Source organism: Gopherus flavomarginatus, chromosome 9, assembly GCF_025201925.1.
Source record: "Gopherus flavomarginatus isolate rGopFla2 chromosome 9, rGopFla2.mat.asm, whole genome shotgun sequence".
In the NCBI taxonomy this organism is placed as follows: domain Eukaryota; kingdom Metazoa; phylum Chordata; order Testudines; family Testudinidae; genus Gopherus; species Gopherus flavomarginatus.
The window spans coordinates 9251086-9278493 of record NC_066625.1 but is presented as its reverse complement, the minus strand read 5'-3'; the positions used below and the strand labels follow the sequence as shown (position 1 = coordinate 9278493).

General features: G+C 49.1%; 1 protein-coding gene across 1 annotated transcript; it reads left to right on the top strand.

The window, feature by feature from the left end:
- Positions 1-26296, top strand: FSCN1 (fascin actin-bundling protein 1). Its single transcript, XM_050966587.1, has 5 exons — positions 1-1032; positions 19077-19233; positions 21278-21399; positions 21819-21986; positions 23444-26296. The coding sequence occupies exons 1-5, from the start codon at positions 210-212 to the stop codon at positions 23644-23646; spliced, it is 1473 nt and encodes a 490-aa protein (XP_050822544.1). The 5' UTR covers positions 1-209; the 3' UTR covers positions 23647-26296.
- The last annotated feature ends 1112 nt before the right edge of the window (positions 26297-27408 follow it).

Here is a 27408-nt window from a genome sequence, read left to right as displayed (position 1 = left end):
TTGTGCGGCTGCAGAGGGGCCCGGGGGGCGCGCGGTTCAGCCGAACAAAGGCCGGGGGAGGCGGAAAGCGGGAGGAAGGGGGGCGTGGAGAAAACCCAGGCGAGCAGCCGCAGCCACCCCGTGTTGTCGCTCGCTCTCTCGCTGCAGCCCGGCCGGCTCCTGCAGCCCCAGCGGCTCCGCTTCCCCCCACCCCCCGTCGCTGCGCCAGCATGACCGCCAACGGGACCTCGGCGCCGCTCCAGATCCAGTTCGGGCTCATCAACTGCGGCAACAAATACCTGACCGCGGAGGCCTTCGGCTTCAAGGTGAACGCCTCGGCGCCCAGCATGAAGAAGAAGCAGATCTGGACGCTGGAGCAGGACGGCGACGACTCCAACGTGGTCTTCCTGAAGAGCCACCTGGGCCGCTACCTGGCGGCCGACAAGGACGGCAACGTGAGCTGCGATCGGGAGCAGCCGGCCGCCGACTGCCGCTTCGTCATCCTGGCCCACGACGACGGGCGCTGGTCGCTGCAGTCCGAGCCCCACAAGCGCTACTTCGGCGGCACCGAGGACCGCATCTCCTGCTTCGCCCAGGCCGTGTCGGCGGCCGAGAAGTGGAGCGTGCACATCGCCATGCACCCGCAGGTGAACATCTACAGCCTCACCAGGAAGCGCTACGCCCACCTGAGCGCCAAGCAGGAGGAGATGGCGGTGGACCGCGACGTGCCCTGGGGGGTGGACTCCCTCATCACCCTGGTCTTCCAGGACCAGCGCTACAGCGTCCAGACCTGCGACCACCGCTTCCTCCGCCACGACGGCCGGCTGGTGGAGAAGCCCGAGAAGGGCACCGGCTACACGCTGGAGTTCAGGTCCGGCAAGGTGGCCTTCCGGGACGGCGAGGGACGCTACCTGGCCCCCTCCGGGCCCAGCGGCACCCTCAAGGCCGGCAAGAGCACCAAGGTGGGCAAGGACGAGCTCTTCGTGCTGGAGCAGAGCTGCCCCCAGGTGGTCCTGAGAGCCGGCAACGAGAGGAACGTGTCCACCAGGCAAGGTAAGCCGCCCCCGCCACCCCGCGGCTCTGCCCCGCTGCCTCCCTGCCGGCAGCATCCTCGGGCGAGCTGCCAGCCTCAGCAGGGCTGGGGGTCGCTCTGCGCAGCCAGGCCTCTGTACCTTGGGGGATCTCGCTTGGGACGGGCATGTGCCCATCGGTGCTGGTGCTGGGGGGGCTGCCCCACCCCCTGGCTTGGAAGCGGTTCCCAGCCTACTCAGGGTTTGCGGCTTGGTTCAGTGGCTCTCCGCCTCCCCGGGAGGCACGTTGTTCCAGCTCCTTGCATGCGCCTCGTGGCTGGCGGTAGGAACTGGTATCGGTGCTTCATCCTGGTCCTCGCTGCCTTCCTTGTACTGGAGCTGCTGGCTTCCTCACTGCCCGGCCTGATGCTGCAACGGATCTAACCCATCCAAGGCAGCTGCTTTAAACCAACAAAACGCCCTGTCGCCAAATCTCCCTCCCCCCGCTTCAGAAAAGCGGCTGTGATTAACCTAGTGGGCTGCTCCAGACCTCCCCCTCCCCCACTTACCCCATAAGCTCTGCAGGATTGCACGGGCAGCCGCTACCCCGGGCTCTGTGCAGGGACAAGCCATGCTAGGCGGCCCCAGACCTACCGTTCGGGGGCTAGCTGCTCCCCTGCATGCTGGTGCATGCTGACCTAGTCTCCTTTGCTGCTTACGCTGGGCTACAGCAGTGTCCCTTCGGTGCGTGTTGGCTTGTGCATCCAGTCTGCTCCCTTGCCTGCTCGTTGCAGGGCAGAACTTGGTAGGGTTATGTAACGGCTTTAGCTGAAACTCGGGTGTTTAGCGGCTGATTTTGGGTTGTGCAGGGAAAACATGACCTACATTCAGCCCACACAAAGGGAGCATTGCCTTAGCCTGCTGCTGCTTTGGCTGGGCCTGCTGAGCTCTCCCTCCCTTTGGAAGCCAGGTTTTTCTCTAATAGTGCAGAGGTGACCAGCTTTGTGTGGGATGGGGGAAGAACCGTGTGGATTTCATGATCGTATCTTTGACCATAGCACTCCATGGATGCTCAAAGTGTGCTGTTAGGACAGGCATTTAATGCCTATTTTGCACCTTCTGCACCCACAAGTTTAACCACCAGTTGCTTAAGGCTGGTGACATAGAGCGAGAGCTACAGAATGGTGACCCCCCCCCCCCCCCCAGTGTGAAATCAAAGCATCTAGATGCTTCAGTTGTGTAGTTGGAGCCAGTCCATTACGAACTGCTTGGCTTTGTAATACAGGTCAGATATACATGGTAACTGCTTGGCTTGCCATATGTGTGTGAAGGCTGTGGAATGAATTTAGTGTAAGCCCTTCTATGAACAGTCACCAAAATGGATGTGCAACCACAAGGATTCCTACCTCCCTGACTTTAAGTGGCTGTAATGGTTGGATGGCTGCCTGCTCTGTCTTCATTCCGCAGGCTGCTACAGGGAGTTCACCGACTTAACCACATCCAACCCAACTCCCCAAAAATATCAACTGTTCCTTTGGCTGATATTAAATATTTCTCCAGCCAAAAGGTGGGGGAGATGGGGAGGCTGGTAGGAGAACAAGGGCGGGCTTGTGGTTCAGAAAGAATAGCTATTGCTGAGGTCATTGGGGGAGGGGGAGCTGCTGCTCCAGTCTTTTGTCATGCTGGAGTATTCGGGATTGGAAAAGCAGATGGCGGGAGGGTTGGGATCTGTGGGGGTGGGGAGAGGCACATTTACGCAGGCTGCGGAGGGAATGCCTCCCTACAAGCTGAAGAAGTGGAGGAAGGCTGCTGCAGCACTGGTGGAAAGAACTCTGCTCATTTTCAGGGTGTGCTTTGTGGCTAGGAGTGGAGAAGCCCAAGCAGTGTGGCTGAGCTGTCTGAGGGTCTTGGGGTGGGGCAGGGGGGAAATCTCTGTTTTCATGTTCCCTCCCTCAAAATACTTCCATCCACTTTGGAAGAAGTGAAAGGGGCTGTGGGCTCCATCACCCATGGTGGGAACTGGTCAAATGACCCAGACTAGTGAGTCTGAAGCATTCTGCTCAGCCTGATCCTTAATTTGAAGAAGGTGGGTGAGAAGACCCAGGAGCAAGAGGACCAAACACTGGCTGTCCCTGTAATTTGGGTTCCTTGCTCCCCTGAGAGTTTTCTCATGATAAATATTCTGGCACATGTTAAAAGCCAAAGTGTAAACCTTTGGGGTAGGGGAAGGGATTTACTTCATGGGTCCAGATGGACTCCAGTCTGGGTTCTTGCATTAGCTTCATTTAGTCTCCTCCTTAAAGGGGAAAGAAATAGCACACCTCTCAGGACTGTCATGGGTAGCAGTGGAGCAATTAGCTGCAATATACTCTCTCCTTTAAGTATGTTTCAGGTAGGGAAGCAGTTTCTGCTTGGTTAATCCTAGCCAGCAGCAGTAATGAACAGTTGTGGAGCTGCTGCTTCTCTTTTGGTTCATCTGGGGCACAGCTTGCTTGTTCTTTCAGTCCCTTGCTGGTTTCTCCCTCCCCCTGCAGTAGAACCACCACTCTGTTCCAAGGTTAATTAGAAACAAACCTAAAAACACATGTCCAAGGGAGGCTTTCCAGACAGCACTCTCCCTTACTAGGCTGATAAGCCTGTCCCTAGTGTCTGATACTGCAGAGGAGAGGATGCTCTGGAGATTGGTGATGCTCTGAGTGACCTGGCTAACAGACTAAGGAAGTCTCATCCTAAATGAACACTTGATACTGGCCCTGAAAAGTCTGTATTTTGAACTGACTCATTGGGGTCATGCTTTCCTTCCCCTCACCTCCTTGCACTGGGGAGGACAGCAGTATGTTGGTCTGACTTGTCTCCCGCCACCATCAGTGAGGTTGCAAAGAACATGGGTGGCAAATCCAATTGAGAAAACCCTTTGTTTCCCCCTCTTCCTCCAAAACCTTGAGTTTGGTGTGAACACAGATTGGCTAGCATCTGCCCCTTGTTAGTGCTACCTCTCCACTAATTGGGCTCTGCCTGGCCTAACTAGAAGTTAGATGCACAGTGGATAGACTTACAGGGCCTCTGAGAAAAGGATTCTTGTGTCTGGGTATCTGGAGGGAAGGAAAGACTCTCCCACAGGAAGCCCAGAGGAGCTCTGGGTTCAGATAACTTTTGCGGCTAGAGCTATAATAGCTACTGCCTAGGCTTGTCTGTTTTCCTGAAGTTGGAGCACATGCAGCCCCAGGGATAGTTGTTAAGTCTGTGTTCATTGATTCCAAGTGCCGAGTCAGCGGAGATCACTTGGCTTTTGTTGCCACTCTATTCAGGTAGAGAACACTTGAAAATGGGAGGAGCTCTTCCTCCTCCCCCCCCCCCCCCCACACACACATACTGTGAGTCCCTCCTGGAATGAAGCCCTGAACCAACCTAAGGAAAAGTCTGCCCGGGGCAGGGATGTGTGACAGGAAGCGGGATGGCAGGAGTTCAGCCTGATGACTAGAAGGCAGCTCTGATTCACCACTTCTTTGGGTGCTTCAAATCCTTCCTGGAGATGAATTTAAAACTTCCTTGGGGCTTGCCTGGAGAGCCACAGAACAGGGTAATCTCCTCTTTCAGGGCAGGATTTAGGAATGTGCCCTAGATGCTGAAGATGTCATGGCTGGATCAGCTGGAAACTTAAGTCAAACAGGTCTATCAGGCAGGCAGCATGGAAAAGTGACTGTATAATTCTTTTGAGGATGATCTAGATTGTCTGCTTCCTTCTCTGATTTATGAAGTCTCCAGAGAGATTATGCCCAGGTAGCTGCTTGCAGGCTATTTTAGAAACCCGGAGTCTGCTTAGGGAGCAGATGAGATCAGACAAAGGTGTAATCAACTAGGCTACTTGGAAAGAAATGCTCAGTTACCTGGGAAGCCTGCCAAGACCACAAAAGGAGCTGGTTTATCTAGGAGACAGATTGTACTCTCTAGGGAAGGGGAGAGTGGGGTTATGTTAATAGGGTGCTCACATATGCAAATATCAAGGTCAGCCTCTAATCTCAGGTTAGAAATAAGATAAACAGAACAGCCCTCCCCACTGCTGCTGAGTTTTTACCAGATGTTCTTTCCTTCTGTTGGTGGGAGGCTCCTTCAGACAGGACTCCCTGTTCCTGTTTAATTGTTGGATAGGGAAGTGATGGAGCTCTTCCCTAAGTGAGTGGGTGATCTCCCTCTCCTAAGGTGACCAGAGTCCCTGATACTAGGGACTTTCATATATATGCAACTATTTCTCTTCTCCCCCCCCCCCCCCCAAAAACAAGCAAGTGTGAAAAATTAGCCACTTTTTAGTCTGGTCACCCTATCCCCTCCATATGTTTACTAGTGTTGTCAGAGCATAACTACTTTCTACCATGGCTTGACTTAAGGGAACATCAAGCAAATTTACAGGCTGTGTGCCAAAGCTGGAAGCATGTGGGGGAGGGTAGGAAGGAAATGAGCAAAGTGATCAAAGCTAGCCTGCATAAGCAATCCCTGTGAGTGATATCTATAGCTCTGCTGCTTGTGGGGAAGGGGAATTCCATAGGGATTTCTGACTCCTAGCCTTCACAGTACGCTGGGGATAGGTGACTGCAGAGAGAGGTGTGGTTAATGCCTGATCTCTAATAGCTAAATGCCATTTCTAAATGGGGCTCCTACTGTCCTTCCCTCTTAATCTTAACTAACTTCTGGGAGTCACCTGGCCAGAAAGCCAGAGGCAGTACTGCCTAATGCTCAGAGCAGGGGGTAGGATGGTGACTCTTGAGCTGTTCCCAGCTTTTCCCTGACCCAGAGGTTAAATGACTGGCTTAGCCATTAATATGGAGATCCCAATCTGCCTAATGGGGGCCATGAAGGGATTGGAAATCCATGCAGTAGTAAAGTCTTTATTGCTGCTGCATCCAGAACTCTAACCAGAGCACAATTCTAGGAGAACTGCCACTGCCTGCCTCTTCAGGTGCTGTGTTAGCCACTGCTCTGCAGACCTTGTTTCTTCAAAGCCTGCATAGGTTTGTCTGTTTACCAGTGGTTGTGTCCAGACTCAGCCCCAATAAACAGGCTTTTCTCCTGAACTAGGAGTCGAAGTGTGAGACTGGAGGTGTGATACCAACAGAAGCTCTATTGTAAAGTAGTCTGAGGCAGTGCTGCAGGTATGAGGGGATGGTCACCTTGCAAGAACAACTAAGCAACCAGGTTTCATGTGTCCAAGCTGAGCAATGGGGAGTGCAGGCCAGTCCTCCAAACTGAGCTTCTGTACCTATAGCCAGAAAGTGAGGAGTGTAGCCTCAAGAACTGGAATGAAGTTCAGATGAAAGGGAAGTTGAACCCACCTTAAAATGCCTTGAAACCCACAAGTGCCCTGGATCTTGGCCCAGGTGAGACACTGGTTCTATTTCTGGGATCCGGAGTTCATGTCTAGCCAAATTCCCTCCATCAGGATTGACAGCTCTTTCCTGTATGCTTCTGAGCTTCTAGTTCTGCTGGCAGACCCACAGCAATGACTGCCTAAAGCATTTGGGCACGGGTGGGAAATAGGTGATGTATCTGGGTTAAATTAGCACTGGAGCACCTAGTCCTACCCTGGCATGCAAGTAGCAATACAGGAAGTCTGTCATGCAGACCTCCACACAGAAATTGTGTTGCTGGGTAAAATGCCACAACATGGGAGCTCTCTAGAATCTCCAACATGGCAAGTTGTTAAAGCAGAAGCCCTTTGGCCACAAACTGGGCCCTTCAACTTGGGTGTTGGGTGGCAGGTTTGGATGCATCTTTCAGCTGTAACCCTCCCTTGTGGGATTTCTTTTGAGTTGCCCTCTAATAGTTTGGAGAATGACTTGCTGGCTACCTCCTTAAAGTCATCCCTTCATTGCTGCAGCATCGGAATCAAGAAACCTAGGTTCAGTCTGCTACTCTGTCACTAAGGTGCATCTACATGGCACAAAAAACTAAAGTCCATGGCAGAGAGTTTCAGTCTGGGTCAACTGACTGGGATTGTGCTATGGGAATAAAAATAGCAACGTAGACATTTGAGCCTGGGCTTGGAGAACTAACCCTCTTGCTGGGTTTCAGAGCCTGGACTCCAGCCTGAATGGGAATGTCTGCTGCTATTTTTAATCCCTAGTATGAGCCTGAGTCAATTAACGTGTGTACACACATCCTAACTTGAGTCAATTGCCTCCTCACTGATGCCTTCTGAAGCTTACTTGGGGTAATAAGTGCCCTGAAATTGGCATATGGAAAGCACTATTCATGCACACATTATGGCCACTGTTAGGTAGCACATGTTCATGCTGGAAGTGGTTTTGGTCTCCTCAAGGTTAGCCTCTATGCACAGGCCAGGGAATTGGAACTACATATCTATTATCTGCATTAATAGCATGAACAGACATCTGGCTTAATGTCTGCCCCCATGTGCCAACACTCAAGGGGCTTGACCCTTTGAGTGGTGAATCTGAATGGAATGTGGTGCCTACCCTACTGGAAGGGCCCACTTCATGCTGCTGGACCTGCTGCTCCTGCAAGGCACGTGTCCCAGCATTCCACCTCTGATCCCTACCTCAAGACTTTTTCAGGCCATTTATGAAATAGTTTTAATTTTAGCCATAGTTGGCCCCAAGATGGTCACATGAAACCTACCTCTGTGGGTCAGAAGGCCTCAGACCTGCTTAGCACTGTAACATTATTGAGGTGGCTTATTCTCCAGTTGGAACTGAAGCACCTGCAATGTCTGAAAACCAGCTTGTAACCATACAGCCTCGCAAAGAGACCTACTGCTTTCTCTGAGGTTAACATGCTGAAGAGACTTGGTCTATGAATAACCCTTCAGGGAGGGTTGATGGCCTTGTGGTTAAGACACTGGACTAGGATTTGGGAGATGCGAATGCAGTTCCTGGCTCTGCTATACCGAGTCACTTAATTGCTCTACTTCCGTCCCTCCATTGTTAAGATTGAGAACACACTCCCTCTGTCTTGCCTTCTTGTAAAACTGAAGTGATTTTTAGGTAAAAACCCTGTGTGGACACCCTCATTTTAGTTATGTGACTTGTTTGAATTTAAACCAGTTCCTAAGCTAATTAAACAAGCCTGGTTTTAAATCAGTAAGCAGTGTAAAAAGCTGTAGAGAGACCTTAAAATAACTAGTTTTAAACCCTTGCAACTCTATGTAGGCAGGCTTCAAGCTCTTCTGGAGCATGGTGCCTAGTACTGAGGCCTCCATCTTAGTTGGGCCTAGAGGTGTATTGTGCTACAGATAACCAGCATTTGCAGATTCTGTAGTGGGTTAATGTCACGTGACTTGTTACATACACCACCACAGAGCTCTAACTTCAGTACATGAAAATTTTGAAGTAAAAGATGCAGCTTAGCACTTGCATCCATAGCTTTAAGTCTCCAAGCGCTGGACAGTAACTAATATTGCCTGCTGTGTACCAATTCCCAGCACACTAAAGCGTCTGCTTGTTGCTGGAGTCTGAGCCATGGGCACAAACTGAAAAGGCAGGTGTGCACATGTAATTGTCCCTTTGTTCTGTATGCGGTCTCCTTGCACACATTTCAGCTTTCCTCTTGTTGCCATCCTGTAATAACTTGCACTAATACAAGCTGCAGAAATTCAGAGGTTGCTTCAGTCTATATATAGGGGACTCATGCCTGAATGCTGTTTACCTTGTGCACCTCACTATAAAGGTCTACATCTGGAATCTACTTTCAGAGCAGTGAAATGGGGGCCCTCAGTGGATCCCTCAGAGGTAATCTACCTCATCTGTCTAGAGATGACCTTGTGTATGGTCCTGAATTTTTCCAGCAGCTACATACTGTATCCATCACTTACCACCCCATGTAGTAGGCTCAGGGCAGAGGAAAGGGTGTTGCTGCTAGAATACTTCACCACTGACTAATGGTGTTGGAAGACTTGTTTGACTCTGAATGTACAAGTCTATTTCGTGCAGAGTCTGTGCCTCCCTGTGGTACTGAGAGGTTAATTTCCCAGCCTGTTGTGCTGGCAGCGGTTGGAAAGCTTTCCAGCTAGGGAATTAGGAATTCCTCTCCTGATCCAACTCTGGTTTTTCTTCCTGTCAGTTTCCACAGCTGTCTTCCCTGGGGGGAGCTTATCCAAAGAGGGGCTGGGGCTGAGAGAATTCTTTTGCTATGTAATATTCCTGATGCAGGGGACAATTGAACATACAGCTCATTGTTAATGGAGCCAACTCATGAGTGCTTGTACCAAGATGCCTTGGTGGGGACAAGTGCTGTAATTTAGAGATGCTCCCTAATGCTATGAATTCTCCTCATTTAAAACTTTATTTTACTAGAGCAACAAAATACAGACCACTCTTCTCCCTCTAGCTCCAAAATGTCTCCAAACAATGTTAATCCCCCTGCATCAAGGTAAGGCTGGGAGCTCTCACCAGAGCTGCAAAGACTAATTCCTTCCATCACCTGGTTTCCAAAGATGCTGGCAATCCTCTTGCCCTCCCAGACTTCTTTCTTTGCCAAATGTGAGGAGGCATCTTCTCCATTTAAAGACTGCCCTAGGGAGTGACTTTCCCTCCCCTCTCGTTCCTGTTCCCTTGCCACTGCTCTTCCTATTGTTTTAGACAACTTCCGCCCCTAGGTTCTTAACTGTGAAACCTGCCACAGTCCAAATTCCCTTACCTCCACTCTCCTCATTCCATATTGTGGGTGGATTTTTCTCCAGGTTCATCTGACCATATTCAATAGTCAATTACATCCTTTCTGTTGGTGAGGGCTTCTCCTTTATGCCTCGGTGCAGCCTCTACCACAGGACTACTGCATCCATCTGACCAAAAGCAAGAGCCTCACCAACCACTCAGACTTCCTCCTGAAGTGGCTTTCTATCCGCTCTGGAGTTCTCTGAAGATTAGTTCTTGGTCCTATTTCCCTCTTGTGTCTAACGTTAATTAGCAACTCTGTCGAGGTCGGGAGGAGTCGTGCTGATTTCAGACTGGAAATCTACCAAGAGCAGTAATTGAAGTTTGACGGTAACAGTATTTGCAGAGCACTCTGGGATAACAACTGAAAACTTTAAATATAATAGTGCTCCTGGCTTTAGAATCAGGCAAAGTGCCAATTTCAAGGTGTGAGCGGCAAGCCCACCTCTCAGCTTGGATGTCGGCTGTTCCATCTTATCAGGCGTAGACCCTCTCTGGAGGGGTAAAGGGTTGGGAGGTGACTAGGCAACACAACCTGGTCATTGGGCTTCTGATCTTTGACCATCATCCCTAATCACACCTGGCTCAGAAAGTAACAGCTGGCTCTAGCTTCCTGTCTTTCCACTCTTCTTCTCCTTCCCCCCGCCCCACTGTTTAATATGGGTGCAGAAAGCCATTGTCCAGAAAGCAGCCATAGCAACATGGAACTTGCTGATTGGTGTGAAGTCGAAAGCAAGGGGCTAGACACCAAGTGGTGTGTGGTGCAGGAGGGCTGGGGTATTTATAAGCTGTCTGCATACATTATCCAGAGCAATGGACAGGATATGGGAACTACTAGAATGTGAGCCCCAGGGCTTCTAATGTTACTCTAATTGCCTGTAGCACAGCCTCTGACAGTAAAATACTCTGACTAGTAACCGCTGACTCAGCCATATGTCCCTGGAATCACTCAGTGTGGCGGGAGAAACTGCTGTGGGGAAGAACTCGCAGCTTCTCTTATGCTCCAGATCCTCTGGGAGGTGGGGATGAACCTCTCTAGCCTTGATCAGCTGAGAAGGTCCAGCTGGTCAAAGATAAAATAATTCACCCTAGAGTTAGCCAGTCCTTGATGCAGCAAAGAAGGCTTTTTTTGTTACCCACAGTTAGCAGCTGGCTGAGGGGACAATAGCCTGTTTGGTACTCAGGATATTTTACCATGCAATATTTCCCTAATTTTGCATGGCTGTGACCCTCCAGACCTCCTGTTCTGTCTCAGTTACAGCCCTTTGAAGCATTGTTATGCTGGAGTGTAACTGCATTCCTTTCTGCTGAGTCTGTGTGTAACCCAACTCCAGCCTGACATTTGGGGAAGGGGCTTCAGGGAACCTTCTCTTCTCTCCCATGGCCTGATCTGTTTCCCTGTGAGTGAGACCACCTATGGTCTACAATCCAGTGTGCCACATCTGGTACGTGTGCCTTCTGTGCCTCTTGGATAGTCTCAAGGGACTATCGAGTGCACAGCTGACCCTTGAATGGTAGTGGGGAAGGGGGTGGGTTTTGGGCAGCCACCGCTTTGTTTAGCAGTAGCTCAGTTAGCTCTCAGCTTGCGGTCAGCAGCTCCCTGTGATCCACAGACTAAGATTTCCAATGGGGTCTACACCTCCATTTGAGGTTTTTAGGTTCTGCAAATGGAAAAAAAACTGCACCATTGTCTATTTAGATTTGCTTTATCACTCCCACTTCTCATCTCCCCAGGTGGGAGACTGGACTTCTCCTGCTACTAATTGTTTCTTGGCTAGCTCTTGATACATTCCAAGTACCCCAGCAGGTGGCTTCTGCTGAGCCATAGCATATGGGAAGCTGGTCACTATTCAGTACCATTTTATGGCAGCTTTCTTGCTGTTGGCTCTGAAAATGGGACCAGTTGGCTCTTTCCCATACATTCCAATTCTCTGCAGATGCAGTCTCTGCTTAGGAGGCAGGGATGGGGGAACAGTGGCTCATAATTTCAAATTAAAACCCTGATGTGGAGGGCTAGGTCACATGGAGACCACATTCTGCAAAACCGTGGTTAATGGGTGTAGCACAGCTGGAGCCAGACAGGCCTGGCCTAGTTCTCTGAGAAAGAGAAGAGGTCTAAATAAGTGGCATCTGGAACTGCCCTCCATACCTGAGTGAACAGAGTACTACTAGTCTCAGCACTTTCGGGGACAGAAGTGGGAAGGAGAAGCAGGCACCCTGGGAAGGTAGAACCTAGCTCCTGGCATGTCTTGCTTTTTGCCCTCTAAAGCCCAGCACTGTCTTTCTCATACAGAGCAAAGCATCCCTCCAGATGATTTATTTCAGATTAAGGGAAGCCAAGAACAGATTTCCTGGGAGCACAATGATGTATGCTAACACTTCATATCAGAAACCAAGGCTATAGTGGCAGTTCAAGGAGAGGTATATGCACCTAGAGATGTGGTGCACAGAACACTGTCCCCTTAAGCTGCTTGCTAAAATAAATGTGGGGCCTGTGGGCAGCCATTTTCTGTCTGTTCTGCACTGGCAGCTCTTACCAGCTCCCCTTCCTTCTCTGCCCCAGCTGGCAATAACCTTAGCAGCAGAGTGACTCCAAGGGTATATCCCTACTGGAGGTGTAACTTCCAACCGGTGTAGATATCCCCATGGTAGCTCTGAGTTAATGTGCTTTTAAAGGCTGCCTGACTCACCTAGATCTCAGATGGGATAGTACTTGCTCAGCTAGTCCAAGTTACCGCCGGTGCTGCTGTGGCACCCGCTGGTGCTGTTGTGGCACCCTGCTTTCGGGCAGGCTAGCTGAATCAAAGCTAGTGGAGGAGTGTCTGCCTGAGCTGGGAATGACCCCTCCAACTGCAGTATAAATGTACCTAGCATTGGGGAGCAGAAGAGGCTGAGGGGCTCTGCTGACCCCACCACTGCACTGTCCCAGGGTACTTTGCTCCACTGCTCAGAGGCAAACTTTTGCCTGTTTAGCAGCTGTAAATGGTCATGCTGGGTGCTCTCTAAAGAAGGTGCCCTTCTCTAGCATTTCAAATGCGAGATGTCTTGTAGTTGCCAGCTGCTGCTGACCTTACTGCAGGTGTGAGAAGTGGGGCATGGATTGGATTGCCATATCTAGTTCAGGAGTTGGGACACCACTTCCTGCTGCCCTCCTTGTTCCTGCACCTCACTAGCCATTCAAGCTGAGTTCTGCATGTGAGAGGGGAGCCTGGCACTTGTACTCAATGTTGGTTTGGAAATGGACAGGTGATACACTGCTGTCTAGGTGGGGAAACTAGCTTACATGATGGAAGCCACAGACTAGCCCTGCCAGGTTGGAACAGGGAAGAGGAGAGAAATGGGTTAGAGGTTGAAAGCATTGAGCCATGGTACTCTCCTAACACTTTGAATATCAGATCAACATCAGTGACCATCCTATTTATGGCCCCCTTAACATTTACAGAGCACCACTGATTAACATTGGTGTGACTGGGAGTAACCCAGCTGCACTGAACAAGCTCAACTTGTGGGGTGTTTTGAGCTATTGTGGGGATGGTGAAGCCATTGCTCGTGTATTTGAATGTCCTCTGCTCTCAGTGTAGGACTACTCCATGCTTCCACAAAACCCCTGGTGAAGTACACTGCCTGCTTCTAGAGGGGCAAATGATGGCAAAGGCTGTGGAGCAAGTGAGTGACTGGGAATTGAGATATGCTGGCCCATTAAGCACCAGAGTTCAGGTGTTAGTCTTTGGCGCCCTGAATTTAGCATATGCATTGGATTGTGTATCCATAAGACTCTAGATAGCTAGGCAAACATGTCCACATGCACTTCTGGTCTTGCACTGCTGATGACTGTGATAAAACACTTCTACTTTACATTTATTGGGTGAATCACTCTGACCCTTCTGACTAACTTGCCAAACTTCAGTCTGAGCAAATTGAGTGCTCAGCTTTCACCATGGAAAGTGTCCTCTTAAAAAGACCTCAGCACTGGTTCTGGGGTGATACAATGTATAGGTGAAATCCACAGTTAATGGGACATGTATAACTTAACCAAGAGGAGCTTTGATTCAGCAGGTCTGAGGGGCCTGAAACCACTATGGGCTCAGCAAAATGTAGCCAAGTCCCAAACTGGAATACAAGGTGCTGCAGGTGGCACCTAATCCAATTTTGGAGTTTAAAAATTGCAATATAACCTACACCACAGTTGCATAAAACACTACACTATTTTATAGTTCTGGTCCAGAAAAGTGATTACAAGGAATTTCTAAATCACCTTTGTCAATAGTCAAGTGGGTTTTCTGTTGACAGTTCAGACAGTGAGTTTTCTAGAAGCTGAACAACCCGCAGACTGTCAACAGATTTGTTTCCTGTTTATCATTCCCAACTGTAAATAGTCTATGGCAGTGATTCTCAACCAGGGTTTTGGAGCTTCCTGAGTGTGAACAGGTTTCAAGGGGGTCCAGTCTGCCAAGCAGGGCCAGCATTAGACTCTCAGGGGCCCAGGGCAGAAAGTCAAAGCCCCACTGCATGGGGCCTCAAGCCCCAGCACCCAGAGCTGAAGCTTGAGCAGTGTAGCTTCCAGGAGCTCCTGTTGCATGGGGCCCCAGGTAGTTGCCCTGCTTGTTACCCTCTAATGCCGGCCCTGGCTTTTATATGCAGAAAACCAGTTGTGGAACAGGTGGGCTGTGGAGTTTTTATAGCACGTTGGATGGGGTGGCCCCAAAGGAGGCTGAGAACCCCTGGTCCACAGCATTCTAGTTGGTGTGGTCCATAAGGAAAATATAGGGGAGAGCAATTCCTGCTGGCTTTCCACCCAACTCCCCCATTCCATGGGGAGTCTGTGATGGGGGAGTACTATATATACCCAATCTCCTCCCCTTCCCCCCAATTAAGCTAGGTTGACACCTTGTTTGGAAGCATGTGGTTCTACTAGTCTTGAATCTTGTTAGACTGGGAAGAACTGGTCAAATTTGGAGTGCTAGAACATAGGGCTAGACCTAGTGAGAGATCAGGCTTCTCTATGCAGTTTCCTCTGACTACTCCACCTGTGGGAAGGTTGCTCACTACTGCCCTATGGCTGGCCTGATAGTGCTTGTCAAATAGAAGCAGGGACCCGAAAACCTTGCTGGAATAGGATCATCCCTGCCAGCAAAACCAACCAAAGGGTTTTGGTCAAAACATCTTTGAATGAAAAATTTCCCAGTAGTTGTATTCAGCCTTCCATGTAAACAATTTAAATTCATACCTGAACACTGGATTTGGGAGAGGAAACGTCCCCTTCTAGTGGGGACAAGCAGGGATGAAAGAAACTAAAACACTACATGTTTCCATTTTTAATCAAATTGGAACTGAGAAATTCTGTGGAACTTAACAGGAAACCGAAACTGCTTCCTCTTTCTGTGGCTTTCCCTGCCAGCTGCCACCTTAATGGCAGTCGCCTCTACCTGTTTACCCAAGCAACATTGTGCTTCCTTCACACTTTGCTTGGGGAGGGGGAAGATTTCAGGGTGAGGGCAGCACCCTCCTCCCCAAACTGCAAGCTGTCAGAACTAAAGGATATTGTCTTAAAGGACTTGGCTTGGGCCAAGCTTTTTCTGTTACTCAGATCTTATTCAGTCACATTCATTCATTGGTTCTGTGAGGCCTTATTTTCTGCCCGTCCTTCCCTACAAGGGGAAGACCAGCCCGAGCCAGTCTCTGACTCACTGCGTTCCTCATTGTATGGCCATTGTGTAAAGGCTTATTCAAATAGACTTCCAGATGTGAGTTGAGCCCCAGCTGCTGCTTCTGCAGCTGAGCACAGAGGAGCAAATGCCAAATGGCAGGCATGGAAAATTGCAGGCAAAGGGGGTAGCAGCATGGTGGGTAGCAAGATCGATGCCCCTTCCAAAGTTAGGCATACAAGCTGGGGATTGAGGGTCCTTACCCAAAATTCTTTTTTCCTGTCAAGACCCTGCCCCTTTCCTCCCATAAGCTATCTGATGGAAAGGGCTGGACTGAGACTTCCTGGCGGTGTCTGCACAGAGAACTTGTGGGAAATATTCTCTTCTCTCCCTTCTCCCGCCTTCCTGCCACACAGATCAGCCTATTGAGCTGCAGATCAGAGACTTCCCTAAAACCATCCTTGTAGACAGGACCTTTAGTGGCTCTAGCAGAAGATGCTATCCTGTAACCTGGTAGAGCTCTTCATTCTCTGTAGCTGACACACCTGAGATGTTCCCACCTGGCTTTCAAACCTGTCTCAGCTAGTCAGATGACAAAACATGCGTCACTGCAGCCAGCACCATAAATAACATGCATCAGTCCTAAACATGCCACACAGCTTCCTTTTTGGAACTTGTTGTGTTCCTACAGGCCAATGCTGAATGCCTGGCATATGCTGTCTGCTTGTCTTGCATGGAGTTCTGCAGCATGCAGGACTGGACATGGCTATGCCAAAATCGTGGTGAATGAGCAAATTGTTCAGTTAAGGCCATGTTGGAGAGGCACAAGCACAACAGTAAAAATTCTCCTGGGGGGAGGTGGGGGAGAGAACTGGTTCTGATAGCAGGCTCACCAACAGGGCTGACCTGAGCAGAAAGACCCTGAGTCTGGCCCCTTTACCTCAGCTGAGCCAGGTTAAAGGCATTCTAACCAGCTGGATCTAACCCACAGGATTTCCCCAGCATTAGAGGCTTCTCGGGCAGTGCATTGCTGCTGAAGCAGCTCTCAGCCTTGGCAAAGGAGGCATGGCTGGAGCACTGCTGTGCTCTGGCTATTCTGAGCTGCAAAAACTGCCTCACAAGGCTGGTTAGCTTAAGCCAGGGACTGGACTGGTTCCCAGGTGGCTCCAGAACCCAGGGAACTGCAAAGGTGAACTGAGACCCACAATGTGTTGAGCTGTGCAGACCTGAGCTTAGAAGCAGGGCCAGAGGATGGGTGGCAAGTTGAATCTCTCCTGGGGGAAAAGGGCAGGCTCAAACTGCCCCAAAATGCCTGGTACACATGAAGATGGGCACCAGCAGTATTTTGCACTGGGACTGGCCAAAAAGGGCAGCTGCGCGAATTCTGCTGAGACGGGTGCCTGGCTGAAAAGAGAAGTACTGGTGGTACTGACAAGAAGCCAGTTTAGACATGATAGATACGATCATGGATAACAAAGCTAGGTAAACACAGAGCTGAATTGCTTATCCTTCCAGCTAATAAAGTATAGACCAGATCTAGGTGGCCTCAGTATTGGCTATTAAATGCATGTGAAGGTTTAGAGATGGATCTCTTAACTCTTTGAAGCTAGGCCCCCCCCTGCCCCACCCCATCCCCAGCTATCTCTAACACTGCCCCTATCAACATCTCACAACAGGACACTCTTCACCCTGATGTCTGACCAGATAAGTTGTCTAACTAGCCTGCCTCTATCTAGGCCTGTTCCCTTTTATGGAAGTGCAGCTTTGGGCCTATCTAATCTAGTGACTTTTTTTGCAGTTTAATTTGCTAATTAAAGGGAGATGGTGGCCAGTCTGAATGACTCTCTGAAAATTCTGTGCCAACTACTAGGCGTAACCCTCAAATTGTGAAAGATGAAAGATTAGAGGGAAAACTAGTCCAGTGTATATAATATATGTATAGGCAGTTTTGCTGTCTCTCCCTTCCAGCTTTGCAAGTCTTCAGTCTCAACTTTGCTACCACTGTTAATAGTGAAGAGGTGACAGGCAGGTTTTATACTGGGGGAGAATCCTCAAACATCAAGAGTAGAAAAAGCCCTTCACAAAATATTCTACTTTATCCCACTGAAGGATGCTGTGAACAGAATTTAATGGCAGTGTCACTTTGGTAGACAATGGCCCTTTAAAACGCATGCCACAGAGAAATTGTTGAATGCTCCCACTTTAATTCAGCTCTGGAATCCATGTCAAGTTCAGCACCTAATTCTTGCTAATGGGCTAGTAACTTATTCTCAATAACCAGCTATTTCCATACTCTCCCTGGAAAAACCCTACCCATCTGGGGCAGCCTGATGGTTCCCTCCATTGCTAGCATTCGTTTCAGCAGAGTTACCCCCACAGTTCTGATTCCAAAGCCCAATGGAGAACAGCAGGCTCCAGGAATAGAAGCACAAGTAGTAGGTTGCTAAGATCTCTGAAGTCTGACACTGGAATCTTACTCTGGGCCTTTCTTGGCTCCAAAGTGCTGCTTGTGACTCACATCCCAGAAGTATTTTTAGGAAAAAACTGCCAAGCTTGGTGAGTTTCCCTTTCCCTGCAGGGATAGTTGGCTCAAGCATGTATTGACTAAGCATATTTTCCTGAGGATAAATGCCTGTGGTCAGATGCAAGTGTGGCCTCTCTATCTCTCAGGGCCAGACTGGCTTAGGGTGCCATGATAGCTGTGTTGAGGTAGCAGGATACAGGAGGGAAAGCCGTGCAGTTTTGCACAGGAGCAGCAGCAAGGGGACTGACTAGCCTGAGTGCATGATAGGCCAGACAAGACAGTTGAATGACAAGGAGCTGCAGGCATGCGCAAGCCAGGCAGAGCAGGGCAGTGTGTTGGGATGGGAGGGAGAGAAGCAGGCTTGAGAGTTGGCTCTAGGGTGAAAGTGGCCTGGGGAGAGGGGGAGTCTTTAAGGTGCTAGGATTCCAGTTTTAATATGGAGTGCCTCTGATCTGTGCAGGATGCTAGCCTAGTCTAGGCCAGTTGACATCCTTATTGATCTCTTCTGGCTCACATGGAAGAGGAGAGGCATCTTTTGTGTCCCATCGAAACTAACTTCTGTTAGTGCTCTGGGGTGCAGGTACCTGAGCACAATATCGCATACCCTGAATTCTCTTTGTACAGCCAATGAGGTACAAATTGCTTCAGCCATATTGCAGCCTCTGATTCCCAGTGCTGCAGCATGACTAGGAAACAGAAGTGTCTTTGACAATTAACACGTGCAAGCCCATGCCCTGGTTTTAAGCATGCCATCAAGTCTATAGATGTCTGCCAGCTTGTGACTTTCCACCACAAGTTTTACTAGTGTAGACTGAATAGTTTAGCATCTCTTGCACATGAAAACATCTAGTAGTCAATTGTAACTTCCTGTTCCTGTTTTCATTTGATGGGCTGATCAGGAATAGGGCTGAGTAGCACTCTTAGCTGTTTGTGGTGATTGCAGATTTAGCTGAAATGTTCTGTTCCAACTGCTTGAGCATCCAGATTAAAATCTTAAACGTCAGGGATGGTCACAATCTTTCTGCAAAACTTGCCCCACTTTTTACCTTGCTGTTGCTATTCTTGTGCTGCTGATTCAGTTAACTCATGAGGTCCCTAACAAACATGTTGAAAATTGGCTGCATTAGAGGCTGTTCTCTAATACTCCCTGCTCCTCTGTCCAGTCTGAGCTGGACTAGGTTGGTTTTGGGGGGCAGTCTCATGAGGATGGGGCTTCTTGCCACCAGATGAGTTGCCTGATTTTCTCCTATAGGGATGGACCTTTCAGCCAATCAGGATGAGGAGAGTGACCAAGAAACCTTCCAACTGGAGATTAACAAGGACACCAAGAAGTGTGCCTTCAGGACCTATACTGGGAAATACTGGACCCTCACCTCCAACGGTGGGATACAGTCCACTGCCTCAACAAAGTAAGTCTCTAGAGTGTCTCCTGTCCAGTGCTTGTCGTGGACAGGGCATTCTGCTTGGTGGCTGTCTTTGGATCCAGAGAATCCAGGGCGTTCATCTGCATGTAGAACAGAATTGCTCTACCCTCTGAATGCCAGCTATTCTAAGGTGGCTGATACTCAGTACTGGGGTAGAAATGCCTCTGAGTCCAGGGTTTGACTAAAAGCAACTGATCCACCACCAAGGTTGTCCCTCCCTGCAGGAGGCTGAAAGGCCAGTGTCTTCGCTTCCAACTCCAAATGCACTTAGTAGATCTACAAGCAAGATCTACTGCTCAGTGAAAGCGTGCAGCATTCCTATGCGTGGCCCTAGTAGGGTAGTGATGCCATACCTGGTGGTAGGGCCCCAACCCTTTGCAAGCATTCATCTCCTTGGGCTAAATGGCCTCTTTGAGGGGAAGGGGCAAACAGTAGCTGTTGTGAATTGTTACGCTGCCTCACTTTACTAGGGACCACTGGGTATCTGGAGCAGTCAACTTGCCAAACTTCACAGAAAGCTGTAATAAAGCCCTTTAGCAGCAAGTAGAAATAATCCTTTGCTGTTGCTATCTGAACCCTCGGATGTAAATTGGGCTGTGTGTCAGAAATGGGTCCAATAATTTCCTCATGAAAACAAAGCCTTGATTAGAACCCACCCATCCCCTTTGATACTGTCTACACAAAAGAAGTATAAGGCTGTTAGAGGAACTATCTGCATGGGCCCTGCTCCAGTGCCTTGATACGGCCCTCTAAGATCAGGCGATCCATCTTTCCAACCAGAGAGCCCAACACCAAATTTCCCTTTTCTTTTGCCCCAAGACTCCCATCAGGTTCTCCAATGTACAATAGATGCAGCAAGCTTCATCCATATCTGAAGGTGCTGCAGAATCTTGTGCTTCCTGCTGTCTTATGTGGTGTCCTTGGGACAGCAGGCCTGGCAAGGCAAAATGAGACACTCTATTTCTGATCCTCTCTTGCCTACTTTGAGTGGTGTTGCACCAAGTGAGACTTTTCACTATTTTATCCAGTCATACCAGACTGGTTAAAACAATGCACAAAGCTGGGTGGACTCTGATCACTTGGGAATGACAGCAGCTGCCCTGAAAGCATACAGTCCAGAGTCCCTGCCTCCTCAATGGAATTCCTACCTAAGAGCCTCCTTGCCATGTGTAACCAGTACCAGATGGATGTGGTTCCACTGAGCTGTGAAACTTGTCACACCATAAAGCAAAGCCTAGCAGGAGGGTCCGTTTGACTCCAGGAGACTCTTCAGTCCCTCTGCCCAAAACCTCTGTGCCAAGTGAGCCTGAGTTTCTGTAACTGAGCACTCTCCAAACCCCTCCTAGCATGGAGATTGCCACTTCCAGTTTGTCCTTAGGCACTGCCTCAAAGAATCCCCTTGGATCTCAGACTTTAACTGCATATGGGGATAGTCCTTGTGGAACTCACAATGAATGGCCTGATGGAGAAACAAGACGTTAGATTCTGAAATCTAGACTGGAGTCCTAAAGTAGATCTCAGTGACCTCCCTCTCCACCCCAGAATGTCGTCCTTGGGCCCATCTTGGGTAAAACCTGTATCACTTCTCTTTACGCAAGGCAAAAGCTTTGACGTGTCCCAAAGGAGACCATGGATGCAAATTCCTAGGGCCAAACTTAGTTGTGCCTGCCATCCCCAGGGTTATCAGCTGAACCAAGGGGAACCTAGCCCAAAGATTATTGCCAAGAATATAGTCTACTCCATTAACTGCTGGCAGTTCAGACCTAAACTGTAGCCTAAAATTTGCCCAGTAGATAATGATTTTTTTTAACACTAAAACTCCTTAGAAAAGAAATGCTGGGATAAATCCACCAAACCCTCCTCTGCAGGATCTCAAACATCAGCTGGCCTGGCTGGCTGCAAAAGCCTTTGCAGAATGAGCTCTTCTCCATGGGCCCTAAGCTGCACTGCCCCTCTGTTGGAGGAGAATGGTCCTCAGTACAGCTCTTTCCTTCCCAATGGCTTGTCTGCTGTGTCTTTGCTGTGGCAGGAACGCCAGCTGCTACTTCGACATTGAATGGTGCGACAAGCGCATCACCCTGAAGGCTGCGAATGGCAAGTATGTCACAGCGAAGAAGAACGGACAGCTTGCAGCCACGGTTGAGGCAGCAGGTGAGGGGATGCCTTGGCCTCTGTAGCCCAGTGATTTCTGGGCAAGTAAGGGTGGGGAAGCCTTGGAATGACACTGGGAAAGCTATAAACCTCTGACCTCACTGATTGGGCTATGGCTCTGCCACTCCCTGGCCTGTGTCAGAGTGAAGGTGGCAAAGAGCAGGGGAACAGTCTCCTCTCCTAGGCTCTGATGGACCGGACTGGAGGTGGTCAGTGGGTTTGACTTGAATCCCCTTGGCTGTTTTCACCCACCTCAAGTCAAATCTAGAACCCTGAGAGGATAGCTTGCGATACCTTGGGGGATCTCCATGGCACATCTCTTGTACTTATCCCCAGGGAATCTGGATCTGTTGTAACAAGCCAGGCACCTAACCTCCCTTCTCTCCTCCATCCCTTCCCCTGACCTTTCGGCTGGGTAGGTGAGACAGAACACTTCCTGATGAAGCTGATTAACAGGCCAATCATTGTCCTTCGTGGGGAACACGGCTTCATTGGCTGCCGCAAGGTGACAGGGACCCTGGACTGCAATCGTTCCTCCTACGATGTCTTTCAACTGGAGTTCAATGATGGTGCCTACAATATCAAAGGTCAGTCCTGCTGGTATGCAGCCTTGAGGGTTCCACCTACCCACATCTTCCCCTGTGGCTGCATTTGTATGAATAGCTCAGCTGTTCATACAGTAACACATGATCAAATGATCTCCTTTATGCATCATTAGCAGTGATACTCCCCTAAGGGCTACATGACTTTAATCTTCTACACCACAGACCAAGGTTGTATGGCACCCTTCCATAGAGTGGAATGACCAGGAGGCTTTGTCTAATCTGGGCTATCTTCTAGAGCAGTGGTTCTCAACCAGGGTACACGTACCCTTGGAGATACAGCGGTCTTCTGGGGGTACATTAACTCATCTAAATATTTGCCTAGTTTTACAACAGGCTACATAAAAAGCACTTGCAAAATCAGTACAGACTAAAATTTTAGACAATGACTTGTTTATGTTGTACTTACATTTCAGTGTGTATATATAGCAATATCTATATCTGTCAATGTTATAATTGTATAATTAAAAATGACAGGTAACTTTTCAGCTGTGACACTTTTTTTTTGTATTTTTGTCTTGTAAGCAAGTAGATTTTTGAGGTGTAACTTTGGGGTACACAAGACACATCAGGTTCCTGAAAAGGGTACAGTCATCTAGAAGGGCTGAGAGCCTCTGCTCTAGAGTGTGGCCATTGGCTTACCACTTGGCTGGAGTGGCCTCAGTGTAGGGGACTCCTTTCTGCCCTCTGCCTCATTCAGGTTTCCCTTGTTAAGCCGCTGTGCCTAACAAACCCAGTCCGAGGCAGTGCTGGTATATCAAGGAAACCTAAACCTCCTTGCTGTTGTACTGAATCCTCAGCCCTGTTGCAGGGGGATGACTCTCTGCACCTCTTCAGCCCTTGGCCTCCTGGAGGCTGCCAACAACTAGATATCTTGGACTAAAATTTAGCATTTGTCACTGGATGGGGGGTGAGCCTGTCACTGCCATTGAACTTGGTCTGGAGTTGCTAAGAGCAAGACTGAGTGTTGGGTTGCATAGGTGCTACTCCTTCCCCCTGTGATTGCTGTGACACATGGGGACTCCAGGCTCCCTAAGCTGTCAGAATCCAAGTTCATTTAGGAAGCTCAGGAAACTTTGAAACAAGTGGGCCGGCCTTGAGTGGCCCTCTCTAGTCTTCCCATGGGCAAACTGAACAGCTCAGGCTGCAAAACTGCTCTCCTTTCAAATGTCCTAAAGGTCTTTGGATATTGAGCTGATCACTCGTGCTCTCACACTCCGAATGGCACTACCTCTCCTAACTGGGATTTCACAACACTTTTTTTTTACCTTCTTCAGTTTAGCTTAATAGCGGGCGGTAAGGGGAAATTTGCATCATGGGCTCTGCACTATAGGCAACAAGTCTGGGGGGGGCTGCCAGTGTTTTCTAGCCTCTGGCATCTATTCCAAATATCCTTCATTCGGGACACTGCTTTTCTCCCCTTCCCCACACCCTATCTGCAGATTCCACTGGGAAATACTGGATGGTAGGAAGTGAGTCCTCTGTCACCAGCAGCAGCAATACGCCTGTGGACTTCTTCTTCGAGTTCTGCGACTATAACAAAGTGGCTATCAAAACCAACGGCAAATACCTGAAGGGTGACCATGCTGGTGTCCTCAAGGCGTCCACTGATGCAATCGACCCCTCCACCCTCTGGGAATATTAAAATGCACTTTAGCTCTCCCCTTTGCCAATTTTTTTTGGTTTGTTTTGTTTGGTTTCTCTGTCTGTTAAAGGATTTTCAGACTGGCTCGCTGTTCCCTCCTGCCATAGAATCCAATGCAATTTGTTGGAGGTTGGTCTTCCTTCTCTTAAAACTGGATAATGACCTAGGGAAAATGCAACCTGTGTCTGTAGAGCTAGTGGTGTCTTTCCTTGGGTTTATGTTGGGCTTGGAAATTGTAGTTGCCATCCTCCACCCTGGCTCTGAGCATCACCTTTGTTGTCCCCTTCCTCTGAAACTAAAGGGAATAAGATCACCTCTGCTCTCTTGTGCCATATTGGAGTGCTGGCACCATATCTCAATCTCCACTGCCAATGCATGTGCTCCTGTCAGGCAAGGGCTAGTTTGAACAAAGCTGGAGAATCAGAGTGCCAGCATCCCCTACTCCTGGTATTTGCTCAGACCAAGGGAGGTGAGATGGGTTATGTTAAATCCTTGTCTCTGATTAAATGTGGTCTCGATAGTTCCCAGCATTGGGGAAGAAACTCTCCTTCTCCCCACTTGGCTTATGATGGATAAATATCTTCAGTCCCTAGTGGGGGGCAGAAGAGGTGTTCTAGCATATCATACCCAGCCCATCAAGGGGCTGGTTTCAGCCAGCAAAACCAGAACTCAGCTGCAGGACTAGCGAGCTTAACTCTCAGAACTGGAAAGATGTGCAGGGGGTTCGCCTAGAAACTCTCCTAAGGCCAGTCAGTCTAAAGGCTTCAGACTCCCAGCTCCATCAATGGGATTCTCCTTGTGCCCCATGTGTGCTTCTGAGTGTCAAAGGAGCATCTTGGAGCCTGTCTCGAGCAGGTTCTAGCCCATCTCACTGAGACATTCAGCTGAAGGCTAACAAAGCTGCCTTAGTGCTAATCCTAGATTTTTTTGGAAGGGGACAGGCTTTTCTGAATATCAACAGATGCTGTGAGTGGACCTATTGAGCAAAATTAGTAGCAACCCTCTGACTTGCCTCTGTCCCACTGGGGAAGACTTCCTCTCCAAAAAACTTCTCCCTGCCAGCCAGGCTGGGAATTTGATTTCCCAGTGGCTGTTTAAAAGGGGTAGTGGAATTTGAACAGAGTGGGCATACCTGCCTATTGGTTAGCAAGGGTTGGGTCTTACAAGGGCTCTGAGCACCCTCCTGTCCCAGTGTCTTCAGGAGGAGTTGTGTGAGCCTGGCACACAGCAGGACTATGCCCCACCAGCTGCTGTATCTCAGTGGGTTTTTTGCCCAACAACCAAGTCTTCTGGGCTACAGGAGAACTGGGAGGAGAGGAGCAGTGTAAACGGGCTGACATTTCTCATTCCCTGGACAGTGGCTGGAAGCAAAAATAGCAGATCTCAGTTTAGAATGGAAAACTTATTAGCATCTTTTGCACACTGGTATTCAGTTCTTATCTCACCCTACTGGAATCTTCATCCTCACCACAGAATGGTGTGGTGGCAAAGTGTAAAATGCCCCTTTCTCATGTTATCTCCTCTCTACCACCCCAGTGGGGGGAGGACAACTAGTCAGTGTCTGACCCAAGTGCCAACTCTGCATTGATGGCATGAAAACTTAGCAACATTACTGGAAGCAGAAAGGACCAAAACAGTATTTTAATGTCTATTTATATATGCTGTCCATAGCACTATTATCAGCTGTTGTCTGCATTAGTTATAACAATGTGTGCATTTGTAATAGGTGATGCTAGCCCTCTCTTCAGGGTATCAGTAGGCACTTTGCCCTTTTGAGGCCTTCCCAAGGGTGGCGTTCTACTCCGTGACCACCCAAATAGCTTCTTTTTGTACTTGGTCAACCTGATGTCCCAGTTTGAGCCTGTATCGATTTTGGGGCTGGGGGAACAGACAGGTGGATGTATTCAGTGATAAGGTGCTGCATCAGTCATAGGTTGTGTTCCAGTAGCTGGCTCCCATGGGTCAGTCCATATCTCCATGCCTTGCTAAGCTATAAACCATGTGTGGTGCTTGTGGCTTCACATCTGTGCCAAAACAAATAGCTGCTACCAGTGGCCAAAGGCAAGGTAGGGGGATGGGTTCATAAGCCTTAAAGCCATGTTGCCATTATGTGGGTTCTTCCCATAGGAGCTTGGTGCTAAACTCTCTGAATAGAGAGCAACTGGCACCCCCAATCTGAGTGGGGATGAAATGGGCTCCCTATCATCTCTGCTCCTAATGTGATGCCAGGACTCTACCTCTGGGTTCATCTGCCTTCTTTCAAATTCAGGGGTGATGTCTATCAGTATTGTGTTTTAAACCAATCAACTCTAGGGACAAAGATGCCTCTAAAGGAACAAGTGGCCTGCTGAAATCCTGAACAATCCTGTGACTTGGCACATACTGCTTGCTGGCTTTTGCATCCACTGTGGCCCTCTTCCCACTCCTAGCTGCAGTTTGAACCATGTAACTCCTGCTCTGGCTTCTTCCATGTGACAATAGGTCAAGAATTTTTCAGTCTCCTTTATTGGATGTTGTGGCTTTGAAAACATCTCACTCTGAAATTTTGTTAATGGTTTTGGTTTTTTTATTTTTTGTAAGTGCCATTTGTATAACAAATAGCTTCAAGTGGAGAAAGACAAATAAAAACCTGCATTTGGAAACGAGGAAACTGGTGTGTGGTTCATTATGTGCCTGCAATTCTAGGGTGGTTTCTCTGCAACATGCTGTTAGGCTGGGCTCTGGTAGCTGGCGTTGCCAGTACTTAAGGCAGAGGTTGGCACAAGGAAAAAGCAGAGTTCAGAGAATGTGTTGACTGGCCTGCACCCAGTAACACCTCCCTTGTGCTGCTGGGGGGTGAGGGTGAAAACCTGTAGCCAAACTTACTACCAGGTCTAAAGCTGAACTGATATGGATATGAAGGACCTTCAAGCCCAGAAAGACTCAGCTAGATTCTACTTGTGTATTATCCCAGTAACTGCCTAGACTTGACCCCACTGTATCCTTGTGCTTTGTCCAGCCTTCTGGAGACTCCCAATTGGATTTGGGAGTCCAGAAGTGACTTTCAAGCACTGTGAAGCTAATACAGGGTGTGAGGGGGAGGGGAAGAATATAGCCTTGTTTTAGTCTTACTCCCTGTGTAAGCAGATTAGGGGCTGGAGAGGAGTAAGAAGGCCACTATGTAAGGGTATTGCTACAAAGTTCCTCCTCTACCTTAGTGGGTCCTGCACTTATTGGCAGATTTGCTCACCTTAGTGATCTTCCCCTCTTGTGGAACCCACAGTCTGGGTGAGAGCCTCCTGTGTCTGATCAGGAGTTGGGAGGTTTAGGGGGGAACCTGGGCCAGCCCTCTACTCCGGGTTCCAGCCCAGGGCCCTGTGGATCGCAGCTGTCTATATAGTGCCTCCTATGACAGCTACAACTCCCTGGGCTACTTCCCATGGCCTCCTCCAAACACCTTCTTTATCCTTACCACAGGACCTTCCTCCTGGTGTCTGATAATGCTTGTCATCCTCAATCCTCCAGCAGTACACAATCTAACTCTCAGCTTCTCACAAGCTCCTTCCTGCCTGACTAGAGTGAGCTCCTTTTTAAAGCCAGGTGCCCTGATCAGCCTGCAGCCAATCAAGGCAGGCTATTCTAATTAAAGCAGCTATCTCCACTGCCTTCTAGAAAGATCTTAATTGGCCCCAGGTGCCTTGATTAACCTGGAGCAACTGCCATTTGGTTACTAGGGTCCTAGGGAGGAGATTAGCCTGGGGCTAACATACCTATTTCTCAGTA